Source organism: Vipera berus (assembly GCF_964194415.1).
Source record: "Vipera berus genome assembly, chromosome: 3".
In the NCBI taxonomy this organism is placed as follows: Eukaryota; Metazoa; Chordata; class Lepidosauria; order Squamata; family Viperidae; genus Vipera; species Vipera berus.
In genome coordinates, this window is record NC_138204.1 from 204,229,027 (window position 1) to 204,251,113 (window position 22,087).

At 43.1% G+C, this 22,087-nt stretch overlaps 1 protein-coding gene across 2 annotated transcripts in view; it reads right to left on the reverse strand.

Annotated features, from left to right (window-relative positions):
* WASHC5 (WASH complex subunit 5) overlaps positions 1-22,087 on the reverse strand; it is a 42,905-nt gene that overhangs the window by 4,123 nt on the left and 16,695 nt on the right. For both annotated transcript variants that reach the window (XM_081323292.1, XM_081323291.1), the window contains 15 exons: positions 21,435-21,564; positions 20,395-20,507; positions 20,121-20,287; positions 18,466-18,541; positions 17,669-17,779; positions 16,616-16,756; positions 15,033-15,113; positions 13,859-13,960; positions 11,366-11,545; positions 9,112-9,236; positions 8,357-8,519; positions 5,949-6,051; positions 4,460-4,539; positions 3,652-3,755; positions 1,518-1,647 (listed from right to left, as the gene is read on the reverse strand). In XM_081323292.1, coding sequence (XP_081179418.1) covers positions 1,518-1,647; positions 3,652-3,755; positions 4,460-4,539; positions 5,949-6,051; positions 8,357-8,519; positions 9,112-9,236; positions 11,366-11,545; positions 13,859-13,960; positions 15,033-15,113; positions 16,616-16,756; positions 17,669-17,779; positions 18,466-18,541; positions 20,121-20,287; positions 20,395-20,507; positions 21,435-21,564 — 1,806 coding nt within the window. The remainder of the gene's footprint in view (positions 1-1,517; positions 1,648-3,651; positions 3,756-4,459; positions 4,540-5,948; positions 6,052-8,356; positions 8,520-9,111; positions 9,237-11,365; positions 11,546-13,858; positions 13,961-15,032; positions 15,114-16,615; positions 16,757-17,668; positions 17,780-18,465; positions 18,542-20,120; positions 20,288-20,394; positions 20,508-21,434; positions 21,565-22,087) is intronic.

Sequence of the window (22,087 nt, forward strand, 5' to 3'; positions counted from 1 at the left end):
ACAACTTCTGAAAGTTTGATGGGGCTTTTGAAATAAAAAGCTTGAAAGGATGACAAATACATGGTCTATTTCTGTTTGCACTGCTGGCCCACGGTTTCTACGCTGTCCAGAGTAGTTGCAGAGTTCGGTGATAAATTTAAACCAACCAACAAATGATTTTTTCGCATTTGCCTCCCCCCCCGCTCCGCAATCCCCCCCTTCCAATCTGAGCTCTGCTGCCTCTTTTCCCAAGGAATGAATTCCTTTTCCTGCCGGATTCACAGTTTTTCCACTGTTAAAAACAGAACTGAGACCTCTTAGCAAAGATGGTGTCGCATAGGTTAGAGGGCCATGCTGATTAAACAGGCCAGTGATTGGTGCAACAGATTGGGAGGGCACCAAGCATTGTGCTGTGATTCAGCGTCAGCCTGTGGTTTCGGCAGCTGAATCGGACAATTCTGAGGAGGAGGAGGGGGTTTGGAGAGACTTTGGTTGCAGATGCATCACAGAGCTCCCAGCCACGCCCCTCCTGTCTTGTTCCTCCTCAGACCCAGCTGTGTGAGCCTGAAAGATTAGACGAAGACGATCCACAGCTGGCTTTGTTCATGTTGTGATTCAGGGTCAGCCTGTGGGTTCGGCAGTTGGGTCGGACGACTCAGAGGAGGAGGGGGGTGTTGAAGAGCTTGCTGAGGGGGTTGAAGATCTTGCTGATGATAACCCCCAGCAAGGCCCCTCTCATCTGGTCACGACGCAGACCCAGCTGTGTGAGCCTGACAGCGTGGATTTATTTATTTATTTATTGATGGGATTTATATCCTGCCCTATCTCCCGAAGGACTCAGGGCAGATGAAGATGACCCACAGCTGGCCCTGTTCAAGGACGCCCGACGCAGGAGGCAGTCAGTCAGGAGTAAACAGAGGGAGGCAATGGGGCACCTCGGAAGGAGGCACAGAGAGGCCACGCCCTGAACTGTACGTATTTAAGGGGAATGTGTGGGAGGGCTGGTTTGCTGAAGGCAACCGCTTGGATTGTTCCTGCGTCTTAGCTCGTGTTTTATGGTTGGTGTCTTGTCTTGCTCTTGTTTTATGTGAATAAATTTGGCAGGCTTTATTCCAGCCTCTTGCCGTTTGTAAAGGGGTCGTCCCTGCTTTTGCTGCAGGGCCAGTAGCAGGCTGGTACAGAACAGTTCAAGGACGCTCGAAGCAGGAGACAGACAAGCAGAAGTGAACAAAGAAAAGCAATGAGGCACCTCGGGAGGAGGCAAAGAGAAGCCACGCCCTGAGACTGTTGTTTAAAAGGGGAATGTGTGGGAGGTGCTGGTTGCTGAAGGCAACTGTTTGCAGAGCTTCTGATATAGTCTCGGTCTGTATTTGTTTTACTCTGTTTTAAACTGTTTTGTTTAGTTTTTGCAAATAAATTTGGTTGGCTTAATTCCAGCCTATTGAATATAACAAAGGGGTTGTCCCTGACATTTCTGCAGGGCCGGTTGTAGGCTGGAACAGAACACATTGAGAGCTTAATTAGGAAAATGGCCTCACCTTATTGAGTGGATTATGGATGCCAGCAGCCTCCAGGTAAGCAGTAATTTCATACAGGAGGGTGTTATCTTCTTTGGGACAAGGCAAAGAAGGGTCCTGATAGTGGGCCTCTATATCAGCCAGGATTGCTCTAGGAGGGCAAAAGAACACCAGAGCAGCTTTAGTGAATCTGGCCAAAGGCCAACCCATTTCTCTGTATTCTACGTCCTACAGTAGTTAGAATGGATTTGAGAAGCTCAAACGTTGAGTGGACAGCAATCCCACCGCCCAGTTGCTCCCACCCTCCTATCCTTCCACAAGAGCCTGAAGTTGTGTGTTCCATCACTGGAGGTTTTTAAGAAGAAATTGCACAACTAGTCAAGGAGAGAAGCAACCTAGAACTAAGGAGAAACTTCCTGATGGTTAGAACAATTAACCAGTGGAACAACCTGCCTCCAGAAGCTGTGAATGCTCAAACACTGGATGTTTTTAAGAAGAGACTGGACAGCCATGTGTCTGAAATGGTATAGGGTTTCCTGCCTGACTAGAAGACCTCCAAGGTCCCTTCCAACTTTATTATTATAAAACTTTCTTCTTCTTCTTCTTCTTCTTCTTCTTCTTCTTCTTCTTCTTCTTCTTCTTCTTCTTCTTCTTCTTCTTCTTCTTCTTCTTCTTCTTCTTCTTATTATTATTATTATTATTATTATTATTATTATTATTAAAAACTTTTATTCATTAAACATGAAACTCAGTCAACTGAACACTCAAATTGACTGGCACTAATGGTTGACACGGGTTGCTGCCAGCATCCCAGGTATCAACCAGGTATCTCCTTAAAATGTAAGATGTTCCGAGTAGCAGTTTTTTGTAGCTTTGCTGGAGTTATTGCAGAAAGCTGCAATTTCTTGATGTATTTTGCAAAGTTTTTGGACATAGTTCCCAGTGCCCCGATGACAATGGGTATCACTGTTACGCGTTTCATCCATAATCGCGCAGTTTTGATGGCCAGGTCGCGGTATTTCATAATTTTTTCCAGCGATACAGCAATATCAATCAGCTGTACGCTTCGGTTCTCTACAACTGCAATATCTGGCGTGTTGTGTTCCAAACGGCGATCTGTCTGTATTCGGAAGTCCCACAAGATCTTCACCCTCTCATTCTCGACAACTTTTTCCACCCTATGTTCCCACGACTTTTCGGACACAGGCAAGTCGTATTTTTTACACAATGCCCATTTATTTTTATTATTATTATTAGTTTGAAACATTACAGGGTCTCCTGCTTGAGCTGGGGGTTGGACTAGAAGACCTCCAAAGTCCCGTCCAACTCTGTTATTTTGACCTGGCTCTGCCAGTTGACCTGGGGACTAGATGGGGAACTTCTGGAGGTGGCTGCTAGATTGATGGCAGACTCCATCTCCCCCACCCACCCACCTCGCCCCTTTGCTCTCTACCCATCCATCTGTTTGGTTATCATATTGATGTATTATTCTCATTGTGTTCCTTCATCATTGTTTATTTTATTTTATTGTTCTATTATTTTACTTGTTCCGTTTATACACTTTTTCGTGTAGAAGCCGCCTAGAGTAGCCCCACAGTAAGAGAGGAAATAAAGTTAACAAACAGATAGATAAATTCTCCTTTTTATTTTCCCCCAACAGCTGGTATTTAAGGATTTGTAGCTTGTAATTTTGGAGCTCAGAAAGGGTCAATGAGTTTAGCCGCCATTCTCACTTGATCCCTCACAAACGGGTCTAATTTCTTTCAAAACTGAACTGATGGCCATGGTTACAATTAAGCACCAAATAAAGGATCAGGACCTCTTAGCTTGGGTGAACATAAATCTGGAGCAGATTTCAGGAGGATTCCAAAAACTGGACCGACAATTGCTTCCTGCTACCAAGATCCTTGAATGACTAGAGACTAATTTCCCATTCTTTGTGGTGCAGCCTATTTGTTTGAACCCATGGCTCTACCCAAATTTGCTTTGCTTTCTGAGATGAGAGGAACACCTCCAACTGTAGATGCTCCTTTTTGAGGCACATGGATTTGAAAAGTTATTATTATTTATGCTGCCATCCCAGAATATAAGAAGCTATGATCATTGTTGCCATCCCAGTGATAAAGGGTAGTCCTCAAAAAGCTTGCAGTCTTACTTGTTAAGGTTCTCCAGGGCAGCTGCTAAATGCTTGGAGTCAAATCTGCAGGAATAGTTAAGTTCATTGCCTATTTGGCGTCTTAAAATTTGCATCTGGCCAACCTAGGGAAGAGATGGTGAGAATTAAAAGATCCCCCAAAATGAAAATGAATGAATAGTACAATTTATTGCCTAAAGCATCCTGTTGTTTTTTTTAATGGACACTGAGGATTACCAGTTAAAAGTTACTATTATAGCCCTAATGGAGGTTTTCTCAAGACATCCTAGATGTATTGATCCTACAACTTCCAGAATCCCATTTATCCGAAAAAGTATAATGTAGGAAGGAGTACCCTAAGGCTCTACTTTACGATTCAGAAGACTTGACTAACTTCTAAGAGGATTGCTCCCAAGAAAATAGGTACCTTATCTACTTAGTGAGAGCGTTTGATTCTGACATTAGTGAAGCATCAGCTAACCTAGCTGCTTCTTACAACAATCAAAGCTTCATGTTTTACCCTCCTGTTAAAGAACAACATGGCTGTTGCATTTTATTTACGTACATATGCACGTCTTTCCAATTTCCTGATCTCGCCAAAAGCCTGGGATTTTCTGAAAACCTCCCATCCCAGATTTAACCAGGTCCAACTCTGTTTAGCTTTCTCAACATCATGGACTGTGAGGACATCCAAGTTTTCAGAGACTTTTTAGAACATCCTCAAGGTGAGACCCATGTGGATTCTGCTGTAAGGTGCAGCTCCCAAACGTCTCTCAGCTAGTGGGCCATCCAGATGTTCCCTATCCCATGACTTATATAGCCAAAGTACCTTCATAATTGTGTCAAGGTAGGCAGCCCAGATCTTCTGTGTTTTGGTAATTGCTGTAGAATAGACTCTATTACAATTAGCTGCAACAGAACATTGGAGAGAAAAATAAGCTTTAGAAGTGCCTCCCCACTCCTCCCTCTATGATTATTATTCCGTTTCCACCACCCTGTAAAAAAAATACTCTGAAGACAGTATTTCTCAACTTGGAAAAGTTTTCAGTTGTGTGGACTTCAACTTCCAGAATTCTCCAGCCGGTATTCCAACACAAGCATTGTAAGAGCCATCCATCACTGCCAGACCCCCAGGCACGGTGCAGAGCCATGTCTTTGGGGACTTCCTAAAGGCTGGTAGGATGGGGACCAATCTAGGTTTCAGGAGTTTGGGGAAAATGATATTCCACAAGGAAGGTGCCACAGCAGAAAAGGCTCCCTTTCTGGGTCTCGCCAGATGACACTCTTTCATAGATGGGACCCATAATGTGCCTCTTCTACTGGTCACTAATCCTCAATTTATGACCATTCATTTCATGAGAGTTACAATGGCCTTGGAAAAAGTGACTTGTGACCTGTCCTCGATGTTATGATGGTCACACCACCCCTGCGGTCACATGGATCGCAATTTAGGCCCTTGGCAACTGGCTTGCTTTTACAATGGTCACGGGGTCGCCATATGCCACCTTCCCAGCCCGTCAGGTTCAGCCCTGTGATGACTCGTTTTAATTACTGCATTGCTTAGCAACCAAAACTCTGATCCCAGCTGTGGCCATGAGCCAAGGACCGCTCGTATTATTACATAGGGACAGAAAGAGAGAGAAGGTGATAGCTGGCAAGGCAGTAGATTATTCCCAGGACTTTCATTTTCCCAATTTTATCTTGTGACCGGAACTGGCTTAATACAACAGGGTTCCTAAAAGCCGTTCAAATCCTGGCCGTTTTCTAGCCCAGGACCCTGCTTTAAGAACCTTACTGTCAGAATCCATTTATATCGCATTTCATAAATGTATGGTTAGAAAATTGTGCTTATTCTCGGGATTCTGCCATCTCTCCGAGGGGGGGGGAGAGGATGGTTATTCAGATTGCAGTAGGCTGTTTTCAAAGACCAGGAAAGCTTTTGATCTGGGGGGAACAGGGGGAGAGAGAGAGATCTGGGTTGCATCTCCATTTGGAATTATTATTTATTTATTATTTTATTTATTAAATTTGTATACCGCCCTTCTCCCGAAGGAAGAAAGCAATAACAATAAACACAAGGAGATTTCCCTTTCCCACAAAAGGGCCTGACACCTAAGTAAATGATGTGAGCTGACCAAATAGATTTGAGGGGAGGGGGTTGAAACGGGAATGCTTTATATAGTATTGAAATGTAACTCAATGTCAGATCCCGTCTCGTATTGCCACAACCGATCTCATCCTAGTAAACTTTTCCTTTTGGACAAATTTGGATCCAGGAGTTTCCTAAGATGTGGATTGGGGTGGGTCCTGACACTTACCCACAAGTCCTTTCAGAGGGCTGACACTCTTCATGAGAGACTTCAATGCTTCATGGACCCCTTTATCATGCAGCACTGTTTTCTGAAACATGATGAGGAAATTCTGGAGAGAAAAGAAAAAGTTTCTTTGGGATATTCTGCAGATATTCTGCCACACCTGGAATATTGCATCCAGTTTTGGTCACCACGATGTAAAAAAGATGTCGAGACTCTAGAAAGGGTACAGAGAAGAGCAACAAAGATGATTAGGGGGCTGGAGGCTAAAACATATAGGGAACGGTTGCTGGAATTGGGTATGTGTAGTCTAATGAAGAGAAGGGTGAGGGGTGACATGATAGCAGTGTTCCAATATCTCAGGGGCTGCCACAAAGAAGAGGGAGCCAAGCTATTCTCCAAAGCACCTGAAAGCAGGACAAGAAGCAATGGATGGAAACTAGTCAAGGAGAGAAGCAACCTAGAACTAAGGAGAAACTTCCTGACAGTTAGAACAATTAACCAGTGGAACAACCTGCCTCCAGAGGTGGTGAATGCTCCAACACTGGAGGTTTTTAAGAAGAGACTGGACAGCCATTTGCCTGAAATGGTATAAGGTTTCCTGCCTGAGCAGGGGGTTGGACTAGATGACCTCCAAGGTCCCTTCCAACTTCTTCTTCTTCTTCTTCTTCTTCTTCTTCTTCTTCTTCTTCTTCTTCTTCTTCTTCTTCTTCTTCTTCTTCTTCTTCTTCTTCTTCTTATTATTATTATTATTATTACCCATTGCGGTTGCACATACTGTGTTTTGTGTGGCATGAATAACCTAGAATGGAACCCAAGATCTTGTTTGCAGCTGTGTTTTTCAACTATGGAAATATTAAAATGTATGGACTTCAAAAAGAATGCTGGCCAGGGAACTCTGGGAGTTGAAATCCACAGATCTTAACATTGCCAAGGCTGAAAAGATACTGGTTTTAGTGTGTTCTGTGACCAGGTCCAAAGTTGCCGGCTCTGGAGAAAGAAAATTGAGAATGTTGAAAATTGGAATGGCTTGCCTCCAGAAGTTGTGAGTGCTCCAACACTGGAGGTTTTTAAGAAGAGTTTGGACAACCATTTGTCTGAAATGGTACAGGGTTTCCTGCCTGAGCAGGTTGGACTAGAAGACCTCTAAGGTCCCTTCCAACTCTGTTATTCTTCTATTTGTTATTCTATCTTGTTTTCTAAGTTACCCTGAGCTTCTGAGAGAAAAGTAGGACATAAATAAGTCCCAATTTAATCCCACTATTAGCTAAGCTGGTTAGGAATTTGGGGATTGTAGTCCATCATATCTGGAAGTGTCAGTCCTTTGAGGTAGTCCAGATAAGAAGCACAAACGATAAGTACTAAAATTATCTTCATCATAAGGTTACAGTAATAGAATCTTGCAGGTCTGAAAACCTTTCTTCCCTCTTTTATTTTTATTTTCCAAAAAACTAGGGAGAATCCTTTCTGAGACATCCCCCATGTACTTTTCCTCCTTCTATCTACCTGTCGTGTGACCGTTGTCTAGGCTGCAGCCCATCTCCATCCTTAAGGTTTCAGGTAGTCCTCGTTCAACAAAGGTAATTGGGACCAGAATTTCCGTCTCTAAGTGGTATAATCATAAAGCACAATGTCAAGTGACCGTGCTGCTTAGAAATGGCAGTTGCTGGTTATCACTGATGGACATTAAGCAAGTTCATGGGACTTCATGCCAGCTTCCCCGGTGACTTTGCTTGTGGGAAGCTGGCAGGGAAGTTGCAAACACTATCATGTGACTAGACTATGATTGTCAGAAATAAGGACCAACAAGTGCTCAGATTGTGATCATGTGACTGCAGGGGGTGCTGCCATGGCCTTAAGTATGAGCACCGGTCAATGCCATCATACGTTTGAATGGACACTGAATGAATGGTTAACTGAGGACCACTTGCATTTTCACAACTGATTATAGGAGGCTAAAGGGACGCGGTGGCTCAGTGGGTTAGGACGCTGAGCTTGTCGATCGGAAGGTCGGCAGTTTGGCGGGTCGAATCCCGAGTGCTGCGTAACAGAGTGAGCGCCTGTTACTCGTCCCAGCTTCTGCCAACCTAGCAGTTCGAAAGCACGTAAAAATGCAAGTAGAAAAATAGGGACCACTCCGGTGGGAAGGTAACAGCGTTCCGTGCGCCTTTGGCGTCTAGTCATGCCGGCCACATGACCACAGAGATGTCCTCGGACAAGCGCTGGCTCTTCGGCTTTGAAACGGAGATGAGCACCGGCCCCTAGAGTCGGAAACGACTAGCACGCATGTGCGGGGGAACCTTTACCTTTTTTATAGGAGGCTAAGGGAGAGAAAATGGCACACATTTCTTAGTCCAGGCGGACTTGTTTTGTGATAGTCTGGCTGAACTGGAGCTGGGCTAGGGCCTGGTTACCTGCAACTCTTTGACAATCATGAAGCAGAGAAGACGGTCTAATCCGTTGAGACCAAAGGTACCCAGAGTGTTCTGGATCTCGGCAAACAAGCGACTGTTGGAGACTTCCTGGTGAGTTTTCATATCATACCAGGTGTTAAGCTGATCAATATAGCAGGCAGACCTTTTGGGAAACAGGTAAAAAAGGTAAGTAGCCATCACTGAAGGAAGGATCTTATCTGTGAGCAAGCTGGCAAGGGCGAACAATCTTTAAGCAATCAGATATTGAGTAAAGTTGGCCAAACAAGAAACAGGAAGATCTGCGATAATAAAATGTAGATTCATTAAATTATGTAATTTTTCCATACCGAGAGTCAGAATCAGTTCTGGGCTAAAACCTCTGCAGGTTTGGAATGAGATATAGTTACGAGTTTTTGACTAGTTCAGGCAGAAGGGGGAGGGGGAGGGGAAGAAAGGAGGAAGGAGGAGGAGGAGGAAGGGGGAGGGAAAGGAAAAGGAGAAAAAAGAGAGGGGGAAGAGGAGAAAAAGGAGAGGGAAGGATGAGAAGGAAAAGGAAAAAAGGAGGGGGGGAGAAAGAGAGGAAGGAAGAGGAGGAGGAAAGAAAGACTTTTTCCTCTTAAGATACAGACTCTGTAAGAGATGAAGGGGTAGGAGTTTTATGAAACTTGTCTGGTTTAGTCTGCTGATCGTTATGTGAAGATGTCAAGAAACAGCCCATTTTCTGCGGGAATATGCAAATTATGTAGTCTGCTTACTTTGGGTCAGTGATTCTCAGAATTTCTCTGCAGAGGCGACCAATAAAAGTAACAGATTCATCTGTAGGTGCAAATTTGGGTATTGGAATATGGGTGGATTGGTAGATGCTTTGCCAGTCTTGAATCTGAAAGACATGCACAGTGAAATCATTCTGAGTTATCTCTGATTATACGTAATTGCATTCCCCCCCCCCCAAAAAAAAATATCAGGCTGTTTTTCAAGACTACAGTATCCTAGTGGTGAACTGGTGTAAGGAAAACAGCCTAGTTTTAAATACTGGAAAAAACCAAAGAGATCATTATCCATTTCAGAAAAGGCGGGCACGGCCACACTTCTCTGTGCATCAATGATTCACCTGTGGAGATGGTTACCAGCATCAAATTACTGGGTGTGCAGCTAACAAGTAGGCTGGCTTGGTCGCTCAACAGCGAGACACTGGTGAAGTGGGCACAGCAGCGCCTGCATTTTCTGCATCGCACGAGAAAAGCACATCTTCGTTCCCCTGTCCTGACCACTGTCTACAGAGGGACGATCAGGAGCATCCTGTCATACAGCATCACAGTCTGGTTTGGAAGCATCCCTGCTCCAGACAGGAAGGCGGTGCAGAGAGTGGTGAGGATGTCAGAAAAGATTATTGGCAGTTCCCTCCCTCCCATCCAGGACATGGCATATGAGCGTTGCTTGAGCAGGATCCGTAAGATTGTCTGGGACACGACTCATCCTCTTCATGACCCGTTTTCCTTGTTACCTTTTGGGAGGAGGGGGCTCCGTGGTATCCGAAGCAGAACATCCAGATTCAGTCAGTTTTGTTCCATACACTATTAACCTTGTGAATTCTAAAGCTTCCTCCTTCCACTATATATTCAAGATGGACAGTGACTAATATTTATATGATACTTATATGTAAGGGTGTAGGTCTATACATATGTTGCATATAGTATTTAATTTAATTTAATTTTAATCCCATTTATATCCCGCCCTTCTCCGAAGACTCAGGGCGGCTTACAATCTAAAGCACAATGTGCTTAGCAATAGCCTTCATTCTATGTATATGCCTGTTTAAATGTGTGTTATGTATGTGTACACTTTGAGAGCAAGCAACTAAATTTCATTTTTAATGTGTGCCATTGTGCCCACAGTAAAAAAAAGACAATAAAGGTTATCTATTTAGTGTTGTCTATGAGTGGTGTTGGTTTCAAGGCTCTTGATGGCTGCTCTTGGTCTGTCCACATCATCTACCAGTAGTCCTCGACTTATGACTGGTCACTCAGTGACTGTTTGAAGTTTTGACAGGCACCCCTCCACACCAGGCACTTACAACCTGGTTTCAAAGTTTTGTTCTCCCCCCCCTCCCCGCCCATAGCCATGTGTGCCATTTTTGACACATTTTCCAGAAACCAGCATTTGTTTACAAATGTAGGCAAAAATAGCCCATAGCAAAAAATGGTGGCCGTGGTGACTTGGCCGCAATGAGTTGGCTGCGGTGAGTTGTCCCATTCCGAACAACAGATCTGCTTAACAACAATAGCGTTCACTTAATGATTGCAGTGGCTGCCTTACAACCATTGCATTTGCATTTGGACCGTGTAACTTTAAAACGTAACCTTTGAAGAAGTGAGTGAAACAATTCTAGTGCAATAAATACCGGGGCTGGATTAACCCACCATGCTAAACTTTAGCTTACTCAATCACGATCTACTGACTAAACCACACTTGGCTGGGTTCACACAACACATTTAAGGTGGACTAAATAAGGAAACAATGTCTTAGTGAAATGTGTGAATTCAGTCCCGATAACGTCTTGTGGCTGATTGGTTTTACTCACTCCTTCTGTCCAGTTTTCTGTGAAGAGGTTTGGGGAGATGTTTTACAGCTAGCAGAGTATTTCCTCAAGTCATTTTTGGAGTTGAAATGGAGGGGGAATTCAGAGGAAGACACGAGGGCTCTGAATAAGCAGCATTAAGAATAAGATAGAAAGCCAGTAACCCCATGGTGGGCTCCTTGGTGCTCCCTGAGCTTGATAGCTTTTTTGCAGACGCTTCATTCCCCATTACCAATTAGGTAACATCAGTACTAGGAGGGCTTGTGGTTTGTTCTCGGCAAGCTACTTTTCCTTCTAGCAATGAAGCGTCTGCAAGAAAACAACCAAGCTCTGAGTGCACCAAGCACCCTGTAGTTGAACCCTGAGCTACAAACATTCTTTTCTGTTGACATCTATACATTCTACAGCTTTTTAATAAGGATGTTTAATACCTTTGTCCTTAAGAAGTTGTTGCATTCCTGCTCCACGTTGTAATTAATAATACGGGATACTTCTTCCTGCCAGATTTTTAATCCACAGATGTTAACGTAGTCCTGGATGTACTCAAAGGAACGGTGGAACCCATCCATTGTGGCTGCCATATCTTTCAGTCTGGGCATCAGCTCGCTGGGCTGTGGAAATAGGGAAAAATCAAAAGGACATTCACCATCTTTGCCTTCTTAAATTTATTATTCCTCCATTCAGGGATGTCTACAGAAGGGCAGGTTTAGGAAACTCACGATGGCAGATGCTAAGAAAGGGTTTGGACTGCAAAGTCACAGCTGCCATTTTGATCACTTTAACCCAGGGGCCTTCAGACTTGGCCCTTTTATGACTTGTGGACTTCAACTCCCAGAATTCCTCAGCCAGGTACTCTGGCTGAGGAATTCTGGGAGTTGAGGTCCACAAGTCATAAAAGGGCTAAGTTTGAAGACGCTTGCTTTAACCCCTTTGTGCACATCCCAATAAAGATAGTCCTCAACTTACAACCATTCATTTAGCGGCTCTTCGAAGTTACAATGGCACTGAAGAAAGTTACCTACAAACAGCTGCCACATTTACAACTGTTGTAGCATTGCCACAGTCATGTTATAAAAATTTGAGTACTTGGGCAGCCTGCACGTATTTACCATGGTTGCAGTGTCCCAGGATCACGTGATCACCATTTGCAATCTTCCCAGCCGGTTTCCGACAAGCAAAGTCAATGTGGAAAGCCAAATTCATTTAACAAATGCATGATTCACTCAACAACTGCAGTGATTTGATTAACAACCGTGACAAACCAGGTTGTAAATCAGGCATTACTTGCTTAACAACCGCCATGCCTAGCAACAGAAATTTGGTCTCAATTGCGGTTGTAAATTGAGGACTGCTTGTGGATTCCAGAATTTCCTCTTTCCTGGAAACCTTCTCCCTCCCTACCTAGGAGAAACAATTTCACCATTGCAAGATGGAGAGAAGCAAAAGCTTCTCTGCCTCCAAGTTTTTTTTTAATATATATTTGCAAACTGGAACACCCCTGTTCCTCCAGCTTTTTCAAGAGTTGCCCATGCATCTGAAATAGAATTTGAGACTGTGTAATGTGCGAAACCTCTCTTTTCATGAAGCTGTAGGGAGATGACTTGAAGCATTTAATTTCTAAAAGGGGAACGAGGATGAGAATTTTACCGTAACAGTTGGTACTGTTAAGGAATTTGTTGTGCAGAGATCTCCTTGTGCTACCAAAGAGTTGCATAGACTGTACTGAGAGTTAGTACACACAGTATTCCTAGCTGAGTTTGTGTTAGCTAATTGGTGTAAAATGGCACAAGAACTGTTGTCAGGCATCTCCTGGATAACCCGGTTGGATGGTACAAACTATGTTTCCTGGTCCACAAAATGCTGCTTGCTTTTGTGCAAGGAAGGACTATGGACTGTAGTTAATAACCCACCAGATACTACTGCTTGGGATCCAAATAACGAAGAGGATGCAAAGAAGATAGACGACTTTAAACGAAACAATGAGAAAGCTCTTTGCATTATTGGACTAACACTGAATGACCAGCAGCTTGTCCATATTCGTGGTGAGGAGTCTGCTGCTAGGTGTTGGGACGTTTTGCGAAGGCTTTATGTTCGAGACAGTGTGGGTGCACATATACACCTTACACGTAAGCTGTTTAGGGCTCGTCTGCAGAAGAATGGAGATATGCTGACCCATTTAAACTACATGAAGACAACTTTTCAAGAGCTTCATGAAAAGGAGCTGATTTTTTCAGAGTACTCTTGTATTTACTGTGTGACTCTTACCATCCAACCGGGTTATCCAGGAGATGCCTGACAACAGTTCTTGTGCCATTTTACACCAATTAGCTAACACAAACTCAGCTAGGAATACTGTGTGTACTAACTCTCAGTATAGTCCTGGGCCCATAACCAGTGTTAAGGAATTTGTTGTGCAGAGATCTCCTTGTGCTACCAAAGAGTTGCACAGACAAAGAAGGGTACTGAGAGCAGTAAGAGTCACACAGTAAACACAAGAGTACACTGAGTTGTAAAAGCAAAAAGTAGTTTACTTTTGAGGTGGTGTAAAAACAAAAATGCACGGTCAAAAATAAACAGTCCAGGTCATACACAATAGTAACAGTCCAAGGAGTAATCCAAAATACAAAGTCTTCTTACCACAGTTCAGGTTTCACAGTAACAGAGCAAAAACAGTAATAGTAGAGAGCAGTGAATTCAGAGAAAGAAGCTACGTTACTAGCTCCCTCTTATGGCCATGAGAACACTTACACACCCATTGGCCAATTAACATCTTAAAGATATAACATCATGGTTAATATATTTTCAACCCAACATTGTAGGCTAACACCATATGCCTAACAGGTACGATGACAAAGAGCTAGGCTAAATGAATGTAGGCAATCAGAAAGAAAGAAAAAAAAGGGGGGGGGAAGACCACCTAGTACCTTAGCTCTGGGGTTGAAGGTGAGCCCTCGGTGTAGGGCAAAAGCCACACGTTTGACCAGCTCCTTCCTAATTCCATCTTCAAGCAACTGCTTTGGGTCAACCTAGAAAACCCGCAGGAGAGAGAAATGATCATGTGCCCATATTTTCTCTTCATGGGCCTTTCTGTTTGTTGGATACGTGTTTCCTACTCTCTATTATGCTATGGCTGAACTGAACATTTTTTTATCTCGAGGAAGATCAGACAGTCTCCAAGTTTTCTAACTTTTGCAGAACAGAACAAGCCCAAAGGACATCTAGTGCCAGAATACTGAGTGTGTAGGTGCAGAACATCTACACGCTCAGTATTCTGGCACTAGATGTCCTTTGGGCTTGTTTTTCATCCTACTGTGGTGATCGCGGAGGACTAAGGAGACACCCTTGAAGATGATTATGTAGAAGCTATAACCGCAGGGACTAGTCCAGGCAGTCACCAGGAATCAACACTGATTTGAAGAAACATGTTGTTATTGTTGTTAGTTGCAAAGTCGTGTCCGACCCATCGTGACCCCATGGACAACGTTCCTCTAGGCCTTCCTGTCCTTTACCATCTTCTGGAGTTCATTTAGGCCAGACATGTCAAACACAAGGCCCGGGGGCTGGATCCGGCCCGCGAAGTGGTTTCATGTGGCCCACGAAGCCATCCTGGAAATAGTGAGGGAACGGCCCCCACTGCCTTGGCCCTGGCCCAGAGACCCTCCTTCTGCCAGAGACCCTCCGATTTGTCCCACTCCTGCCTGGGCTCCCATAGGCACCCTTGATGCGAATGATGTAGAGCTGGCCATGCCCACCCAGTAGGCCATACGCACTCTAGCCACGCCCACCCAGTAGGCCACGCCCACCCTGGCCATACCCACCCGGCCCCTTGAGGGCAACCGCAATGCTGATGCGGCCTTCAATGAAATTGAGTTTGACACCCCTGATTTAGGCTCATGCAGAAACATACGTGCACATAAACAGCCCTTGAAGAAATGTTGGAAAATGGCCTTCAAAATGCAATTTTTGTTCCTTTGGGTGAAGCTACTGTACCATTCTCACATACTTTTTGGACCTCACTTATTTCAAGATTCATGAAATCTATCTTTGGGAATCAGCAGGTTTCTAGATTTTTCTGTCCACTGCAATGGAAAATGTTACCTTGATGATGCCAACCAATGTTGTTTTCATCATCAGGATGCCTTCCGTGAAAATGGAGATGGCGTGTGTAAGTTTAGCAACCTTTGAGAAGGAAAAGAGAGGTTGGTAATTAGAAGGCAGCTCCAGAGCATTGGGGAGGTGAAAAGAACATCATTGATAAGGAAGCTCTTTTCTTCTTTGACCACATGGGACTTCTTTCTCCTTAATTTCATGTTTTAAATGACATGCCCAACTGTCACTTCCTTATGACAAGAGGAACAGAAATAAGCTGCTTCCACTTTTTGTGATAAATATTCATTCCTTGTTACATATGATTTACTATATGTCAAGTTTCCGACGGATGAGCTCTTCAAAGAACTCTGAGGCATTGTTTACCTTCAAAGTCTTTTATTACAGGGCTTTTCAACCAGTGGTACGGGTACCACCTGTGGTACATTGGCACCTGGCAGGTGGTACGCGACCATCCTAGAAAAGTGGTAGCGGGGGAGGGGAATGAGCTGAACCAGTGGCAGCACCACACAAGCCTGAGCGAGAGACGGCTGGAGCTGCAGGGCTGTCAGTGTTCAACAGAAGCGCCAGGATCAGCGCCAGGATCCAGCTGGAGCTCAGCGCTTATCCCGGCGTGTCTACTGATCCAAGAAGAAGTGCCGATCAGCTGGAATGTTGCAGCATCTCCAGGGTCTTGTGATTTACATTCAGATGCTTGGCAACTGATTCATATTTATGACAGTCACAGTATCCCAGGGTCATGTGAAGTGACCCAAACCTGCTGCAACCACCCAGCAGATGGGGAGAATAAAAACCAAACACCCCCCATCCCAGCCCCGCTGCCAATCCTCAACAGAAATGCTCACAACAATGAAAACCTCGGACAGGAGGAAGAGCGCTGCCAGGCGGGCAGGCAGGCAGGTGTCTTGCTCGTCTGTGGCTTGGGGGGGGGCACTTTTTTCAGTGCCATTGTAACTTCGAACAGTCACTAAGCGAACTGTTGTAAGTTGAGGACTACCTGTACTTCCTTTTTTTTTTGGTCATTAAGTTTTTGACACCTTGCTAGGCGACTGGTGGACTCGGATGTTGCCATATCTTAAAAGTGGTACAATGGGTGAAAAGGTTGAAAAGCCCTGTTTTATTAAAGCAATATAATATCGGCAATGCTTGGGAGAAGCTGGAATCTGGATTCCCCTCCCCTAAGCACAATAATATTGAAACCCAATTCCCTCCTTTTGTTGCTGTCATAAATCACATTCTCCAATTAGTTTGAAGGGTAAGTTCTCCCTCTTTAGCTTAACCCCCCCAGTTCTTTCTTATCGCCTCTTATTACACTTAACCTTGCTACTGTTATTATGTCTAATTCCCATGCATTCTTCCTTCCCCCTCCCTTCTTCATCTAACTTTAACTCTAAAAGTGATACACAAGTAGAAATATGAAATAGCTGCTTCTTCATCTTTTGTCAAAGCAAGAACATCCAATGTTAGCAGCATTGACATCATAATCTATAGTGTCTCTATCACCCAGGAATATGACTTCATACCCAATTCCAGAAGTGCACCTAATCTCTCTAACACTGTGAACTTTGATGCACCTCATAGCGGGGTCCAAGTTGAGCGTAATCTCGCAGCTTGTCCTTGTCCAAGCGGGTTGGCACCTCAATGATATCGTGAGTCTGCAGTTTTATAATCTTCAGGAGAGAAGTGAACATGCTTTCTGGAATGATCTGTAAAACCTTTTCTCCCAAAATGGAAAAATACAAAATGCAAAAATATTGATTAGTGAGTGAAAAGTAATAGTACCTTTAAGGGTTACAATACCCCTCTAGTTTTTAGCATGGTAGAACAATACCCCTTGAATTCCAACGAAGGGAGACCTGAATTAGCAAAAGTTATTTTTTGTTATCCCCAAGTAAAGCCCTTTTCAACTATTATTTAGGGGAGGGCAGGTTATAAATCCTTTTGTTCAGTGCTGTTATAATTTCAAACGGTTGCTGAACAAACGGTCATTAAGCAAGAACTATTTGTATACCAAACTGACTTTCTAGCCACATAGATAGGTGTGATCTATCCCAACGGGAATAATATGTTGTTTGGCTCAACTCTGTTATTTACAATGTGGTGAATGTGCTTACCACCTACCCTTTCTTTCTTATATTTCCTTTCTCTGCTAAATTCATTTTTTTATCTAGAGATGAACTTTCATTGATTTAAACAGAGAATGTTCTCATTATAAATGTCATCATGTTTAAGGCTGCATGATTATACACTTACTATTAATCTAATCTAACAAACTCTTAGGTGGTTGTTCAGTTCTTTATTACTGGATTTAGGTAGGAAGATCCAAATCTTGGGTTGGGCAAAGGAGACTTATCTTTGGTTCAAAGATCTAGAAAGTTCTTGGCTACAGTGACCAAGAGGTTCAGCTTGAATTGTGACAGTCCACTGCAGCGTTTCTCAAAATCAGCAATTCTTAAGATGTGTGGGCTTTTAATTTCCAGGCATTATGGGAGCTGAAGTCAACACATCTTCAGTTGGTTGAGAAACACCGGTCTATTGTAAAGCTCTTCCAGAGGGGAACTCTTGAAAAACGGCTTTCCCAGTTTGTAATAAGGGGAAAAATTATCTCCAAAAATGATCTTGCTCACCTTTCTTACATAGGATACCAGTTCTCCAGAATAATACTGTGATACACTGAGAAGATCAGGACTGTTTGCTTGATTGATGCGAAGAAGTGGCATGTCAAGAGCTGAAGCCAGCTGGAAGCAAGTGAATAGACACATCAATAAAGTTCCCAGCTATACTTTAGGTTATAATATGGTTTCTATTGACAGTGGCTTAATGCAAGGAGTGAATCTGGCTACTGTGGCTTGTAAATCATGCTTTGTGGCTTAAGTCTACTGTACGGACTCAGCCAATTATTTAACAAGCTGTGACTAAGCAAACTTTGTCTTTGGTGTGTAAACTTCCGACGTGACTTAAAAACCTACCTATTCCAGCAAGCCGGCCTGGCCTGATAGATTTTGGGGTTTCATTTATTTTACTATTGTTTATACTGTATACTTACCTTGCTCTGTACACCGCCCCGAGTCCTTCGGGAGAAGGGCGGTATATAAAAACAAACAAATAAAATAAATAAATAAATAAACTGAGCCTCAGATTTTCATGCCCGAGATTGAAAGTCATTAGAATTACTATGTAAGTGAAATATATTCTGAGTAAAGTAAATCCTTAATTATTTTTGAAAGGCCTAATACCATTCTGGAAAGAATCCAGAATAAAATGGATCAGTTTTACGGTCTTGGAAATCCAATTTGTCAACTTGGGACAAAGGATTTCAAGAGAGGCAACAAATAGGTGCCCCCCCTAAAAAAAAACACCCATAAAGGATTCCCAATCCGCCTTCCCAAAAGCTGGATTGTTGCTAATGAACTAACCAACTCACCTTTAAAAAGGTGGCCCGGAGTTTGGTTACCATAGATGGGCTGACTCTTATACTTTCCTGCATGATAGAGGTGAAACTGGAAAAAGGGTGGTGGAAGATAAATAAAGCCATGATAGAAATAAAATCTGAAATCAATATTTGGTCTAAAACAGACTTGTTCAAGATTTAAATGTAAACATGTTTTAAGATTTAAATGTAACTAACAACAACAAAAGGGACGCAGTGGCTCAGTGTGTTAGGACGCTGAGCTTGTCGATCAGAAGATCGGCAGTTTGGCGGGTCGAATCCCGAGTGCCGCGTAGCAGAGTGAGCGCCTGTTACTCGTCCCAGCTTCTGCCAACCTAGCAGTTTGAAAGCACGTAAAAAAATGCAAGTAGAAAAATAGGGACCACTACGGTGGGAAGGTAACAGTGTTCCGTGCGCATTTGGCGTTTAGTCATGCCGGCCACATGACCACAGAAACGTCCTCGTACAAGTGCTGGCTCTTCGGCTTTGAAACGGAGATGGAGCACCGGCCCCTAGAGTTGGAAACGACTAGCACGCATGTGCGGGGGAACCTTTACCTTTACAACAACAAAATAGGACCATTCATATAAATGCAGAAACAAATATGAAAAATTGTAAACTAGACCGGTACATGATATGATTCTGCATATATATTATTATACTTCTTATTGTGGTCTTCACTCCCGTTAAAAGTGGTGGGGCGCCTGGTCTCCTGGAAAGTTCTCTGTCCTTCTTTTAAAGCCTTGTTCGTGTGAAGATTGTCAACCAAACAAGGCAGCTACATTTACACTCAAATAGATCTGAACTTCTCCATAGAAAACAAACACCTTATGCGGCAAGCAGGTTTAGAATCCGCTCCCTAAAGTGATCAGAAAACGAAGAGCTAAGATAGGAATGCTACAATTCCTGTAGAAGAATTGTAGCTCTACAGTAGAACACATGCTGTTCATGTAGAATGCACTGCAGGTAAGTCCTCAATTTACGACCAGTTGCTTACAACCCACCTGGGGGGGCTACTTAGGACTCAGATTTAACATTTCAATGGTCACCTCCACCCCTGCAGTCACGTGACTAAAACTCAGGTGTTTGGCATCCAAGCTGCATTTATAGCTGCTTGCGGTGTCCCACGGTCATTTGATTGCATTTTGCAAGGGTTTTGCTGAATGTATTTCCTGTTTTCAGCAAAACCATCTCATAAACACTGGTTCGCTTTGCAATTGTGGCAACTGCTTTACTAGGAGTGTCTAGACCAGGGGTAGGCAACTTTGGCTCTCTTATGACTTGTGGACTTCAACTCCCAGAATTCCTGAGCCAGCACGGCTGGCTCAGGAATTCTGGGAGTTGAAGTCCACGAGTCATAACAGAGCCAAGGTTGCCTACCCCTGGTCTAGACTTACAACTGTGATGGGCAGGCTCCATTGTGATCATGAGTGGAGGACCATCTGTACTCTTAATCTACGTAGCAGCGTTTTCCACCCCTTAATTGACAAATTATAAGAATCAAAAGAGGTTCCAACTCTCAAGGTTCATTATTTAGATATGATTGCTTCTACAATAGGACACTGAACATGCTACTTCATTCGGGGAAGCCAGCCTACTCAGCTAATCAGTCCTGGTAAGAAGAATTCAGAATGTCTTTGGAGTCATACCTGTCAATGAGCTGCCAAGCGTAGGAAAGGTCCCCTACTATCTGCATGGTGATTAAAACCTCTTCTTTAATGTTGATGGTTCGGATCATTTGATGCAGAAACTTACGAGAATCTGCGAGAAACTGGCAAACTTGCAGATTGGACTCCAGTTGGTGAAATTCCTGGACCTGCGTTAAACAGCTGAATGAATGCAGCTCATTCACTGAGGAGATTTTCAATCATATTATTCCACCAAGAAAATGAGAAAATGTTTAGACAAGGACTCCGTCCTTACCTCTTCCAAAGCTTGAATTAGCTGCACTGTTTTCCTGCCTGCTGCAGTGGAATCATTGTAGTTCAGGGACATGATTTGTTTGGAGATTTCTCTAAACCAGGCTTGCAGATTTTCTGTCCAAGCAGGAAAAGGAATAAAAGAGATCAACTTGTTGTGGCAGATCTGACTGTCAACGCCCCTGAAATCACTTAAACTCTCTGTCTACAAATGTTGTGTTTCCAAATATTGACTAAAATAGGAAAAATACTTAAGAATTAGATGATTGTTTTCTTTCATTGGCAAAAATGCTAATCTTTATGTGCCACTACAATGCAAGACTTAGAAGCCTAACTTGTGTGGGAGGGAAAAAACAGAGCCAGGATACTGGCCACTTTTAGCTTTGAGAAAGAAGATGTTATTTCTGCATGTGACTTTGGATTTCCCCCATTCACTTTGCTTGTGAGGCGCCAGCTGCAAAAGTCACAAAGGACCCCAGGATGCTGAAACTGTCATGTCATGTTTCCATCTTACTGTTGGAAATTCTTAATTTATTGAATATGCACTTGCCATGAAAGGATTCAACTTGCGATATTTCAACAGAAGTTGTTAGAGAACATAGGTCTTAATAGCATGTTTCACATCTACCAAATCAATAATGAACACAGCCCATCATTTCCCTTTATTGATTCGCTGCAGAAATTCAGCCCTCCATTTTTTCTCCTCTTAAAAAGAGCCAACAGCATGAAGACAATGACCACATCTGCTGAAAACTAACAACCACACACACACGCACACACACAAAAGAAATGTTGGCGAAGCCAGACTGGTGGACCTACGGTAAAATATCTTTTAATCTTGGTGATCCTATCCTCAAGCCTAAGGGACAGCTAAAATCAGAAGGACATGTCTGCCGTTGGTTTACATATTTACAATTGGAAGAAAGATTTAAATTAGACAAAGAGTTACGGGTTTGACTTGGTTAAAAATGAATTGGAAATTCATTACTCTTCATGCTAAAAGTTTTTAACAAGATTCCTACTTGTTTTTCTGTTTCAGCCTACCGTTTTTCTCCACTCTGGTTAATGGTTTCACGCCTGAAAAGACATCTGCCAATTCAGCCATTCTTTCTGATCCTTCTGTCTTGTAGCTCTCCCACTTCGTTTGCTTTTCTGACAACATCTGTTTGAACATCTAGTAGAAAGACAGACATTTCTCAGATTGATTTACTAAATTTAAATGCCACCCATCTTACTATCCAGAGCTACTCTGGGAGGCTTTGATTAAAAGACAAGTGGCCCAAACCCAAAGCTGTTAACGATACACTTAGGGGTCAGTGAATCATTGCAAATCCTATTCAAATCACTGACCAAAAAGTCAGCTAGCTGAGTTGAGTCTACGACTAAAAATATATGATTAGGAAGAAGAGCTATATGTCAAAATGTTGATCAAATAAAATTAAAAGCACTCTATTCGATTAACCATACATTAAAAATAGACATTTGATAAATAAATATATTTTGTTAACTTTGTTTTTAACTATGCTTGTACAGGTAGACCACAACTAACACCAGAACCTCTGTTGCTAAGTGACAGGATTGTTAAATGAGTCATGACTAATTTTGCAACTTTTGGCCACGCCTGTTAGGTAAGTTGCCCCAGTTGTTAAGTGAATCACACGGTCACTAATGCTTCCCCCATTCACTTTGCTTGTGAG